Genomic DNA, 13,985 nt, shown 5'->3' with positions numbered 1-13,985 from the left:
ATGCATCTCCTTCCTGAGCGGTATGACGGCTGCGTGGTCCCATGGGGTTTATACTTGCGTACTATTGTTTGTACAGATGAACGTGGTACCTTCAGGCGTTTGGAAATTGCTCCTAAGGATGAACCAGACTTTCTTTCTGAATTCTTGGCTGATTTCTTTTGATTTTCCCATGATGTCAAGCATAGAGGCACTGAGTTTGAAGGTAGGCCTTGAAATAAATCCACAGGTACACCTCCAATTGACTCAAAGTATGTCAATTAGCCTATCAGAAGCTTCTAAAGCCATGACATCATTTTCTGGAATTTTCCAAGCTGTTTAAAGGCACAGTCAACTTAGTGTATGTAAARTTKTGACCCACTGGAATTGTGATACTGTGAATTATAAGTGAAATAATCTGTCTGTAAACAATTGTTGGAAAAATTACTTGTCATGCACAAAGTAGATGTCCTAACCGACTTGCCAAAACTATAGTTTGTTAACAAGAAATTTGTGGAGTGGTTGAAAAACGAGTTTTAATGACTCCAACCTGTGTATGTAAACTTCCGACTTCAACTGTATATACAATTTACAATGGTGTGTGTAAGTGAGTGGTTGCGTGTATAGATGTGAGGAGTGTTGAAAGATGCCCAAACAAACCAAAATAAAACAGTGTGTCTACAGGGAGAGAGTCTCCTCAATGAATAGGAAAAAGGTGTATTTATCCCAGGACACAACCGGGCCCAGGTGTGCCCTATTTTGCTGACGACCCTCCCGGCTACGCCCACCGACATCCTAATAAGGAAAACAAGAGCAAAGAGAAAGAATTCGGAAGACAGAGTGGGAGGGTCGTCACACTCGTTTGGACCAGACAGCATCAGATAGATGGCCTACACGTAGAGAGACAGATGGCTGCTGTTTAGCTCGCTCGGATGCTTSCGAATTGAAGGSAAATGATGAAACACCGAGAGACAAAATATATTTTATGTTGTATTTTTTTCTTGGTKAATTTTRTTTTGCGGAAGACTAGTTTCTCTTYGCACCCATGAGTACACGCCACTGAGTAGTGGGGGAAAAAAGGGATTTGTGCATTGATAAGCGCACCAAATTAACAATATGCGAAGAAAGACAGCACTTCTATGTGGCCATTTCACAACAAAGCCTGATGAATTTGCATGTTGACTTTTCTTTCATTTTGATTTCGGCATCAATAAAAAAATGGGTCACTGACTCGCCCAGGAATTAAGTTTCAACATTGTCTCAATGAAGAGTTTGGCATTCGACTAGCCATATGCGACATGCACACACAGTTACAAGTGTGGCGGGTGCACGATCAATYTCTACCTTCGTAACATGGATGAAGCCTGATCTGGATTGTGTAACTAACTGAAACTTGCTCAATTCAGAAAAGCTTGAGTACATCTAGCAAGATTATTAGTCTACCCCTCTGGTCTGAATGAAGCTTCAGTATCGGGCACACAGAGCCCTCCTTGATATGGTGTCCAAATATATCTCTCTCTCCAGCTCTACCCTCCATGAGTCGGCAAAATTACTCATTTTCTTAGCATTTTGCAATCAACCCTCAGTGAGGGAACATATACCTACTGTACTTGTATGTACACACTTCTCTGGTAATGAGTGAGAACAGGAACACACATACAATACTGTACCAGTGGGAGCAATGTGTGAGCCAAAGAGAAGGACAGGAATGGGTGGTGAATACAGGACTTCGGTGTGTATTGATTTTAGTTTTGCTGAATTGCAATGTATTCTGGGAATAGGCCATTGGCATGCAAAGGAATATGCACAGAGTGGAGAGGCAAAAACGACTCTGGTCAAAGGCCACTCCACTGACCAGTTAGGATAGAGCCTTCTCAGAAACTTTGTTTGTCAACAGAACTAACAAACAATGGACAAGCAGAGGTTGAAGTAGCCTGGTGTTATATTGACCGATAGAATGAAGCCCATACTTGTTGCATAACAGCTCTTACAAAAACTAACTTATTTACTTTTTGTGCTTACCAGATTCCACGCAGTCAGAATAAAAAGCAACCTCAAATGTTCAGTTGCTTTTTTTTTTACTACTGTAGGTAGAGAGAGTAGGCTATGTGGACAGATAGACAAACAAATATATGTAAACATGCTCACATACATCCCTAGAGGCATACAAGAACACAGACCTACACACACCTCGGGCCTCCTGCCACGCTGAGGTAAGGTCTTCTGGTCGTTGCTCCAGTATAAAAGCAGACAAACACACACACTCTGCCACTTCTCCTTTGAGCTGGGCGGTAGGAAAGAGTTGAGTTTTCTAAGCAGTGAAGTCAGTGTTCAGCTGCAGTTTGGTCATGTCTGGAGTGTGGACTGTGCTGCTGRTCTTGGGATGTGTCTTTCTCCCGCCTCTGTCGCATGGAGCTCTGGTTATCTCACAGGATGCCTCCACACCACAGGTGACTCTCCATTGTTACTATAAAGATGCAGGTTCTCAATTTGATCCCCCTGTTGCAGGAGGACTTACTGCACTGCAGGACATGTTAAACTTGTATTGAATGTGAGGTTTAAAAAGGCTTTGGAAGTTTACAATTTCCACTTTGAAATGTCAAACTTGATTTTCCCTTAAGAAAAATCAACTCCTACAAAAATGTCCATGAATTACAATCCACATAATAATTTACATTTCCTGTTTCTGCGGGATTATTTTCCTGCTGTAGCAATATGGCTCAAATTAAGATCCAACATCTGTAGTATTTACTCTACTGTTACATCTCACCCCTCCTGCTGTATTCTACTGTTACTACATCTCTCCCCTCCTGCTATACTCTACTGTTACTACATCTCTCCCCTCCTGCTATACTCTACTGTTACTTATCATTCTCCCCCTCCTGCTATTCTCTATGTTACTACATCTCTCCCACCTGCATACTCTACTGGTTACTACATCTCTCTCCTCCTGCTATACCTACTGTTACTACATTCACTCCTCCTGCTATACTCTACTGTTACTACATTCACACCTCCTGCTATACTCTACTGTTAATACATCTCTCCCCTCTGTTATCTCAACCTCCTGCTATACTCTACTGGTCTACATCTATCCGCTCCGGCTATTAATCTACTGTGTATACTCTCTTTACATTTTCCCCTCAGCATACTCTCTGTTATACATCTCTTACCTCTGCTATCGCTACTGTTACTACATCTCACACCTCCGGCAATACTCTCTCTGTTACTCTATTTACTTGATATGTATCTGTACCGTATCTACTTTTCTGTTAACACATCTCTACTTTGATTCATACCTGGTCTACTTTCGTGTATGTGGGTGTGGGTGTCTGTGCATGCGTCTGTGTACATTAATCGATTTATATTCATGCCAATATGTATATGCTTTACAATGAATTAGACTGTGAGATGTTAAATTACGTTGACATTCTGACCCTAAATTCAAACTTCTCCCTTGTGCTTTGTATCCCAGGGCTCTGATGGTGCTACACGGCTACTAAAMGTATCACGGTAGCTCAGCATCGACATAAACTGTACTGTCTGACACAAATCCAAAACAGGAATCTGTTGCAGAATCCGTCAGACTTCTACTTGAACACCCAGTGGTGCATCTGATGATACCTGATGAATATATTGTTATTTGTATTTTTKCCAAAAACAGATCTTTGAGAACGTGGTTGAGTAAATATTTGAGGAAATCCTTCGCTCTTTGCCACGGTTACCCTCCTCTCTATTTCAGTAAATACAGCAGTATCATTGGCACCTAGAAGTTTCCGCCACTTGAAAAGTAAAACATGTCTAAGTCGTACAGTGTACTCTGTAAAAAACTCATTTTATAATACTGTGTCTAAATGTTCTTCTTTTTTTYCAGAAAAGAAGTACAGATAATGCGGAGGTAAGGAAATCACAATATTTACGTTCTATTTGTGAGGATGATGATGATGCACCGCCACCACTATCTTCAACACTAGAAATCCGTGCCTTTGCTCACCCAGATGGACTCATCTAGTCTTTTTACTGGAAACACTGAGTTAATGTTTTTCACAAGAGTACAGCGGTAATCATTTGTTTTGGCAGTAATCTTGTAGTCAATGCAGCTTACTTCACACTATTCAGCTGTAACAGGAAAATACATTTTGAGAAAGTATGTGAACGTTTTATAGGCACATTAGACAGTCATTACTCACACAAGCAAACATTTCAAAACCCTTCTGTTTCTTTCTTCTTTCTTTCACTCTCTCCCTGTCTCTCATCCTCTCTCTCTATCTCTCTCTCTTCCTCTCTCTCTCTCTTATGTTCTCTCTTACTCTCTCAGGTGGAGGTGTACAGTGTAAAGGTGGACTGTAAGGTTGCTTCTCGTTTTGCTCACACGGTCATAACCTCCAGTGCTCTGAACAAGGCCAACTCCTCTCAGGAAATGTTCTTCGAGGTGGATCTGCCCAAGACCGCCTTCATCACCAACTTCAGCATGTCAGTCAGCACCCACAGCATGTGTAGAAGCCACGTTATGTCTAGAAATGATAACACCAATCCATAGGACTGTTACTCTGTGCTGTGTTTGTATGTGTGTATATCTGCGTGTGAGTGCATATGTGTTTCTGTTTGTTTGAATGACTGTGTTTTTGCATCTCAGGGAGATAGAGGGTCAGACGTACACGGGTGAGGTGAAGGCGAAGGAGAAAGCCAAGAAGCAGTATCAGAAAGCTGTTTCCACAGGGCAGACCGCAGGACTGGTCAAGTGAGTGGACCAGGGCAATGAGGAGGGGACAAACATGATGTTTCCATTACACCAAGCACTCCTATTCTCTTTTATCACAGCCTGTGTTTTGTTTAAATTGTGATTGTCCTCCTACTGGGCCTGTGTGAGAGTGTTTGGTTTAAAATGTGATTGTCCTCCTACTGGGCCTGTGTGAGAGTGTTTGGTTTAAAATGTGATTGTCCTCCTACTGGGCCTGTGTGAGAGTGTTTTGTTTAAAATGTGATGGTCCTCCTACTGGGCCTGTGTGAGAGTGTTTTGTTTAAAATGTGATTGTCCTCCTACTGGGCCTGTGTTTGTGTACTCTAGGGCATCAGGGAGGAAGATGGAGAAGTTCACTGTGTCTGTGAACATCGCGGCCAATAGTAACGTCACCTTCATTTTGACCCATGAGGAGTTGCTTCAGCGTAAACTGGGCCAATACGAGATCATGACCCGAGTCAAACCCAAGCAGCTGGTCCAGCACTTTGAGGTCTGTAGATGTTTACACCCTATACCCCAAAACATCTTGTCATCATTTTGACTCCTCAGTTCTGTGTCTCATCAGTCCTGTTCATGTCTCTGTGACAGATTGTGGCAGATATCTATGAACCCCAGGGCATTGCTTTCCTGGAGGCCTATGGAACCTTCATCTCCAACGAGCTTCTCCCCCTGGTGGAGAAAACAGTCACCGACAAAAAGGTATATGATGCGGTTCTGTTCTATGAAACAACTGCATYTGGAACATATCCTCCGAAAGAGATGAATACTATTTTGCTGTGTTGTTTTGTGTTTAATTGTATTGCCCTCCCTCACTCAGGCACACATCTCATTCTGCCCAACACTGGACCAGCAGAGGAAGTGCCRGGGTTGTGAAGGCACCCTGATTGACGGGGATTTCTTCATCAAATATGACGTGAACCGAGCTGAGACCATCGGTGACATCCAGGTCAGCTGTGTTGAATATAATATAGAATCGYTATTGGGGTCAATTCCATCAATTCAGGGTGTTCATGTCATAATGATATTCATTGTATGTATTTTTCAGATKGTGAATGGGTACTTTGTGCACTTCTTTGCGCCTCCGGACTTACCCCGAGTTCCAAAAAATGTGGTGTTTGTGATCGATAGGAGTGGGTCAATGAGCGGAATCAAAATGAAGCAGGTAAGAGAGAAACAGTGTGTCTGAGCGAATGAAAGAAAGATCAGAGAAGATGAAAGAGAGAAGGATACAGGAAACATATCACTTGGTGCTGTAATTGTAGTTCATGTTCAGATTGACCTGAGAGCCTTTGATCCCTCATAGACAAAGGAAGCTATGCTGACCATCCTGAATGACCTGGCTGAGGACGACTACTTCGGCATTGTCCTATTTGACMCTAGCATCTCAACATGGAAGGAATCTCTTACCAAGGCCACCAAGGAAAATGTGTCTGAAGCCCAAAAATTTATCCAAGGAATAACTGATTTGGGATGTGAGCCATTATGTGTTTCATGTGAACAGGGTGACATACAGAGATGGATCATTAATMATGTTTCTGTCATTAGGACTTTAGTAGTAAAATTATGGCAGTACAACACTTGGGCAAGCAGTCTGATAAAACTGAGTGAGGTGCATTTATGTTACAAAATTCTGTCTATCAAATATTTATTTTTGATAACARCTGGATTGATTTTGGGTGTTCTCCTTTTAGCCACTAATATAAATGATGCTGTGATGAAAGCTGTGGACATGATAATGAAAGGCATACGAGACAAGAAGGTCCCGGAGAGGAGTGTGTCTATTGTTATCTTAATGACAGATGGAATGCCCAACTCAGGTGCGTACAGGTTTCCTTCCCTTCTGATCTTACTTATTTGTTTGGGACTGCCATTTTAACATTGAAGTAGCCATCTGATTTATTGCTCTATATCAGATTCAGCCAGTAAGGTCATGGTACATGCCACGTGTGTTTGTGTACAGGAGAGTCTTCTGTACCACGGATTCAGGAGAATGTCCTTCTTGCTATGGGTGGGAACATGTCTCTGTTCTGTCTGGGCTTTGGGGATGACGTGGACTACTCCTTTCTGGATGTGATGTCTAGACAGAACCAGGGACTGGCCCGGAGGATCTACGAGGGCTCTGATGCCACCGTCCAGCTTCAGGTGTGGACCAGGGCTCTGTCTGAAATCTCACAATAGTCACTTTTCTGTGTCTTTCTGGTTTGACCATATCACTTATGGGGAGCGTCACAGGATAGACGAAACTATGTAGGTCGAGGTCTTATATCGATCCTACMTTTTGGCATTATTGATAATGTACTGTCAAAAATTACAATAGACAAATGACTTGGTGATGTGTGCATTTGTGTCCCAGGGTTTCTATGAMGAAGTAGCCAGCCCCCTCCTCTCCGAGGTGGACCTACGTTACCCTGACAACCTGGTGAACTCTCTGACCACCAGTCACTACAAGCAGCTGTTCAACGGCTCAGAGATTGTGGTAGCTGGCCGYCTCACTGACTATAGCCTGGATAACTTCCTGGTGGAGGTGTTTGCACAGGGGGTGAGGAGCAGACAGGCACAACACAACACACCACCCGGATACTGAGCTTAGAAAGATGGATCTTTCTTTGCACCTGAAGGGCATTGCGACTCAAGTATTGTACAATGCTCAACCCAACTAATGCTTCTCTCTCACTCCTTCTCTGTGTCTAACACCTCTTTCTCTTCTRTCTCACTCCCTCACTCTCTTTTTAGTTTGAGGAGGACTTTATTGTCAAAGGCCAGGCCAGTGCCCAGGAGTGGGACATACTGTACCCTGAGCAGGAGTATATATTTGGGGACTTCACTGAGCGTCTTTGGGCCTACCTCACCATCCAAGAACTGTTAAGCAAGAGGTCTGTGTGATCAGCTAACTGCTATTACTGATGTCTGGTGAATGAACTGAATGGTMTCTTAGCATTATCCAAATGCCTAAAACTCACTGGTGGATGAGAGCTTAGCTTTGGGATCTAATGAATGGAGCTGGGTATATTAAAGGAACTCAGTTTGTAAATATTCCATTCTTTTCTGCCCTGCGGTGTAAGTTAAACCAAACCTAACCCAAGTTAAACCGAACCTAACCTCTAATCCAAACCTAATGCAATAACACCATTCGTCCTATGTTTCTATTGTCAGAGAGACTGGTACTGCGGAGGAGAAGGGGAATGCCACTGCCCAGGCTCTGGAGATGTCCCTGCAGTACAGCTTCGTCACCCCCCTTACCTCCATGGTGGTCACCAAGCCTGAGACTGACGAGGGGCCAGAGGGCCCCCTCATCGCCAACAAGCTGACCGAGGGTATYTGACCCAGTGGGTTGGGAGAGAGGCAGGGGCAGGGGGAGACACTAGTAGATCTGGCGTGTCTTATCTGACATGTTTATCTCAGTGGTTATGGAAATCCTTGCATCGATTGTCAAATGTGTGTGTCTGACTGTTTTCTCCTGCTACTGTTTGACAGATGAAAGGCAGAAAGCCCAGAGAGTTGGTAAGCACCTGCCATGAATGGACATGACTGGATCCTTCAACTATGGCTTTCTATGTAATTATAGTGGATCACCTGGATTTAGGACATGGAAAGCTGACACCAAATGATTTGTGGTTAGACACTGAGGATATTGCATGGTAATATACACCCTGTTATATTCAGGGTAAATCTATCAAATGCATTTTACCACTTRGAATGTGGAAAACTTTATTTGCCAMCTGACATCTTGGCGTGATTTTCAGGTACTTATGCAGGCTTGCTGATGAGCAACGCCTGGACGCACAGCAGGATCTCACCTACAAACTTTGGTGAGTCCCCCTTCATTCAGTGACCCTCCTATCAGACATGGGTTACTTCAGGATGTTCTATGTGGTGAAACTGTCCCAAAAATGGGTTGCTTCACCGACTACAGAAATGTTATATTTATATTTAGTATTTTCAATGCCCACCATGCTGTCACGCACGAACTATAATATAGTGATCCAAAGTTTGGATGGGCTTAGCCTCAACCAAATCAAATGTAAAAACTGGAACAATCTGTTGATGGCTCTGCAGTGGATGGAGACCCTCATTTCATGATTGAGTTGCCAGAGCAGGAGGATGCTCTCTGCTTCAACATAGACGACAAGCCTGGTACCATCTTCAACCTAGTGAGAGACCAGCTGGCAGGTGAATATGGAGAAAGTAGACATTATTTGAAATTGTCCAACCTTTGACAGTAATGCGTCTTTGAAGGCATGAAARCAAAACATGACACTTGTTTTATAAAATAAATAACACATATCAAATCTATATTATACCAACAGCTTGCCTCAATCCCATGCTGCCTTGCAGGTATTTTGGTCAATGGCCAGACCATTGGGGATAAGAAAGTGGCCCCTGATGGCAAAGTGAACACCTACTTCGGTCGCTTTGGCATCGTTCACCAGGGGCTGGGGGTGAGACTGGAGGTGACCACACATGACATCACTGTGTCCCAGGATGGCAAGCAGGCCAAGCTCTTCTGGTCAGACACCACCTCTCTTAAGGGAGCTAAGTAAGCACCCTTACCCATTCTGGTTTTGCCGTTCTGGCTTCCATGTTACTCCTATAACTAATAACTAAAGCTAGATACGTACAGTTGAAGTCGGAAGATAACATACACTTAGGTTGGAGTCATTAAAACTCGTTTTTCAACCACTCCACAAATTTCTTGTTAACAACTGTAGTTTTGGCAAGTCTGTTAGGACATKTACTTTGTGCATGACACAAGTKATTTTTCCAACAATTGTTTACAGACAGATTATTTCACTTATAATTCACAGTATCACAATTCCAGTGGGTCATAAGTTTACATACACTAAGTTGACTGTGRCTTTAAACAGCTTGGAAAATTCCAGAAAATYATGTCATGGCTTTAGAAGCTTCTGATAGGCTAATTGACATACTTTGAGTCAATTGGAGTTGTACCTGTGCCAAAACGCTATAGCATTATAGCGCCCATTGAGGGCTTCCACCATTTTAATGAAATCCAAACTGGGTGGGACTTCCAACTTCATTGGCTGATCTCTCCTGCGTGACCCATTGAGTCATTCCAACCGGGTCCATTAGAGCGATCAGCCAATCATGAAAAATAAAATAAAATAAAAGGACAAGGCAGCTTCAATTGCGCGCCTTTCTGTCACAGCCTATTAAGCACTACAAAGAGATCCACTTATCTACCTCTATGTCGTTATCCCATACTGTAATGCCTCTCACTGCCAGTGATTGGGCAACTTGGCCTGGTGAGATACTAAATCAACCACTGACCACAACCACACCCACTTCTTAAAAACATATTTGACTTCAAAAGACCTTAAATAATACTCTTGATTTTTAAACATCAGTGACTGAATCAACATGGCATCAACCATTGGAAGGCATTACTGTCTGGGACCAGAGTGTAGATTGGGAAACACTAGTTTATATCCTCAAGCAAATAAAAAATCATATATCTTTCGAGTGCTCCTAGATTTTAGTTGTGTACCAACAAAAACATATTAACTTGACCCTGATGCTCATTTAAGCAGTCTGATTGGGACATAAAATACAGTAGATATACTTTTTCACCTAGTATGAATTCAACATTACAATAAATGAAGCACATAGCATCCTATCTTAAAACTGCAGTGAAATGCCATAATATGTTAATATCTCATAGAGAACTAGTTCATGTCACTCGTGTCTTCTTAATTCCCCTGTCCGGCCTCTACCTCCTCAATCCTCAGGCCTGCCTGCACCTACTCCTCATCACCCTCTCAAACCACACCCCCCGCCACAGGCGTACCTTTGTCCTTTTAGAATTTTTCACCATTGCTGTTGCCGCTGGATGCGTGATCGCCGGGACTGAGCACTCTTTGTTGCATACGATGGGGAACTCAGTATGCAGGCCCTTTGGGTGTTAGTGTTTGCCATGACAACGCGTCATTGCTGCTGTCGCCTGCCCGGCCTGTCTGGTCTGCCGTGGCAGTGTTTGGAACACCTGACCGTGCTGGACAACACCCCACACGGCCTGGTGCCCACTGCTTATCAGGTCCTACAGGAGACAAAACACTTCCAGCCTCTCAGTCTGGTCTCTCACAGAACCCCAGCGACAACGGGGCTGAAGGCCATTTGACATCTGCAGATTGTAGAGGCGTGTTAGATGATCCAGAGTAGATCAGCGGTTGTTTTGTAATGGGAGACAGTAGATGATTTAACAAAACCAGTTGTAACACAGCACACCAGAAAAGCATACTGAAAGAGCTGCGCAGTGATTGTGGTTGCATATTTAGCACTATTTTGTTATTGTACTGTGTGTGTGCTGTGTAGACTAGTGTGTATTTATAATGATGTCGTCGCTAGTGTACTACTAGTGTCGTATGTATATTGGTAATGTATGCTGTGCTGATGTAGACTAGTGTGGTATGTATATGTAATGTATGTGGTGCGTGCTAGACTAGTGTTGTATGTATTCATAATGTATGCTGGTGCTGTTGTTATACTAGGTGGTATTGTATGTGGTGCTGTTGTAGACTAGTGTGGTATTAGTATTTTTACTGTATGTGGTGCTGTGTAGGCACTATGTTGTTATGGTATTGTAATGTATTGTGGGCCTGTGTAGACTAATTGTTTACTGTAATGTGCTTATGTGGTGCTGTGTAACTAGCTGTGAGTATTTGTATTGTAATGCTAGTGCTGCTGTTGTGACTAATGTTATATTAATGTGCTGTATGTGAGTGCTGTGTAGACTAGTGTGGTATGTATGTAATGTATGTGGTGGTGTAGACTAATGTTATTGATAATGTGCTGTGTAGATAGTGTGTATTTTAATGTACGCTACTTTTATTGGTGAGTGGCGGTCGGTATTTGGTGTCTCGTTCAGGCTGGGAGGTGAAAAAGATGTACCTGCTTTGACCTCAGAGAGAGCTACTTGGAGTCATGAACGGCCACGGGAATCGAAGCCAAGGGATCAGGGAGATATTCTCAAGTCTAACCTTATCCTCAGTTGGAAACCATTAACATCTCTGATAACATGCTGTATCATATTTTCCACCTCTCTGTTATCTTATTTGTTTGTTGTTTCCTCATGACAAAGTCTTGTGTCCTCACCTATACCCTGTGTTAAATCACAATTCCATCTCATCTAGCTACATTTTCCTCGACAACTTTAAACATAAGCTATCTGCAGCTTAACCGACTCGCGTGCAGCTGTACATAGCCATCTGTTCAATTACGCCACCCAATCTACTTATCTCAGATCCCCATATTGTTTTTTATTGACTTTCGTCTTATGCACACAGATATCCCTACTTACACCACCATATCTGCTCACTCATCAATCTGGAACAACATACAATACAGTTAATTGCGAATTGTAATTACTTGACTACTATGCCTAGCTTATTGCCTACCTCCTATGCATTTGCACACACTGTATATAGACTTTTTTTCTTTCTATTGTGTTATTGACTGTAGCTTTAGTTTATCTATCTGTGTAACTCTGTGTTGTTGTTCTTGTCCGCCACGCTTTGCTGTATCTTGGCCAGTCACAGTTGTAAATGAGAATTTATTTCGCAACTGGCCTACCTGGTGAAATTAAGGTTAAATAAAAAGGAAAAGTAATACAGACCCATTGGGGAAAAAACTGGTGAATCAACATTGTTTCCACATTCATTTATAGAATGGCAATGTAATGACTTGAATCAATGTGGAAACTGATTGGGTTTACAAAAAGTCCATCAGTAAGCGGAATTCTGTATTTTCTTTACTCAACTTATTTAACATAAATCCAATGACATGGTTAAAATGTTTTTGTTATTTCACATTGAATTCACGTTAGTTGACAGCTCAACCAAAGTAAATCAGAAACTAGGATGACATGAAATGACATCTGGCCCAGTTGGGTGCGGAGAGAGACGGAGAGCGAGAGACAAATAACAGAGCAGGAGAGAGACAGAGTTGGGGCCTCATGGTTTATCAGAATCAGGGAGCTTGAATTCCAGAATGATGAAAGGCAGAAAACAAGCCAAACAAAATGAAAATAGACTTAATGTTAAAAGATAGGAATGTTGACGGACAACGTGGGTAAATACATATGTTGGGGTTAGGCAGAATAGACGGAATCACTTGAGTGTTGTGGTGTTAGGGGCTAGAGAATCAGTGAGCTGCATATCTATGTACCCACTGTACCATCAGCAGAGAAACAGTCACAACATCTGACTTTATGAACGGTATCTGTTCAGCCACATTGTTTAATTTACTTTTCTTACTCATCTATAGCCTTCTAGGTAGGACAGCCACCTCCTCTCCCTCATCGTCCACGGCCTGCTAGGTACCACCAGGGCGCAATCTGTCATTGGCAGGGCCAGATGAAGTTGCTGGAGGTTTACTCTGCATTATATTGGACAATTGTCTGTTTAGCTGATCAATTAAAATGTATTGTCCCCATGCAGGTCAGTTTTACCATGGCGTGCAGTTTGAAGTGAAAGACATGCGTCCAGGAGAGGTGCCAGAGAAACCAGATGCCACCATGCTAGTGAAGGGACAGGAGCTTACAGTGACTAGGTAGATGTCTACACACACACACATGCAGTACATACACACACTTTTCTCATCATTGTCTCTCCTCCTTGCTGTGTTTTCACAGGGGCTGGCAGAGGGACTTCCGCTGGGATGTGAAGAATGGAGAGAACATCCCCTGCTGGTTCATCCATAGCAACGGTAACGGACTCATCGATGGAAACCACACAGACTACATCATGTCTGGACTCTTCAAGACTGTCTGAGTCTGGTACACTAGCAGTCAACCTCCTCAAACTGTACAATACATTAGTCACACATTTCACATGGATTCAACACCCTGTATGTGCTAAAGATATACCATCATGACATGAGAGTAATTATGGGTAACGTTAGATAAAATCTGACTGGAGTACGTTTAATTAAAAGACAAGTGGCAAGAAAGGGGACACAAGTGGCGGTCGAAGATTCKATTTTTTAATATATATTGATATAGATAGTGATGAGCAAAACCTGTTGAAATAAATGGACCCACTTCCACCTAACTTGTGTGTATTTTTTCCCATGTTGAATGGCCACGGAGAGAGAAAGATATACAGAGTGATTAAAAATCAACGCCCCTGTGTGCTTGACGTAGGGGCGTCGGTCAGACCTGACCTCAGCCTGGTTATGTGTGTGTTTCTTGCACTGCCCAGTTTAACTAGGCGTAGCTCATGCCAGTTACTTCATCCGGATATGAGGTCACTTC

At 42.8% G+C, this 13,985-nt stretch overlaps 1 protein-coding gene across 1 annotated transcript; it reads left to right on the top strand.

The window, feature by feature from the left end:
• Positions 1 to 2,241: 2,241 nt before the first annotated feature.
• Positions 2,242 to 13,782, top strand: LOC111969925 (inter-alpha-trypsin inhibitor heavy chain H3). Its single transcript, XM_023996318.3, has 22 exons — positions 2,242 to 2,426; positions 3,851 to 3,874; positions 4,295 to 4,449; positions 4,613 to 4,717; positions 5,045 to 5,207; positions 5,306 to 5,416; positions 5,535 to 5,663; positions 5,763 to 5,879; positions 6,021 to 6,189; positions 6,409 to 6,534; positions 6,678 to 6,859; positions 7,071 to 7,256; positions 7,451 to 7,590; positions 7,871 to 8,031; positions 8,192 to 8,218; positions 8,461 to 8,526; positions 8,774 to 8,887; positions 9,053 to 9,254; positions 10,465 to 10,519; positions 13,010 to 13,049; positions 13,171 to 13,282; positions 13,365 to 13,782. Exons 1-22 carry the CDS (start codon positions 2,325 to 2,327, stop codon positions 13,501 to 13,503), a joined length of 2,625 nt encoding a protein of 874 aa, XP_023852086.2. The 5' UTR covers positions 2,242 to 2,324; the 3' UTR covers positions 13,504 to 13,782.
• Positions 13,783 to 13,985: the final 203 nt, after the last annotated feature.

The sequence above is a fragment of the Salvelinus sp. IW2-2015 genome, linkage group LG11, assembly GCF_002910315.2.
Source record: "Salvelinus sp. IW2-2015 linkage group LG11, ASM291031v2, whole genome shotgun sequence".
NCBI lineage: Eukaryota > Metazoa > Chordata > Actinopteri > Salmoniformes > Salmonidae > Salvelinus > Salvelinus sp. IW2-2015.
This window is presented reverse-complemented; position numbering and strand designations above follow the sequence as displayed.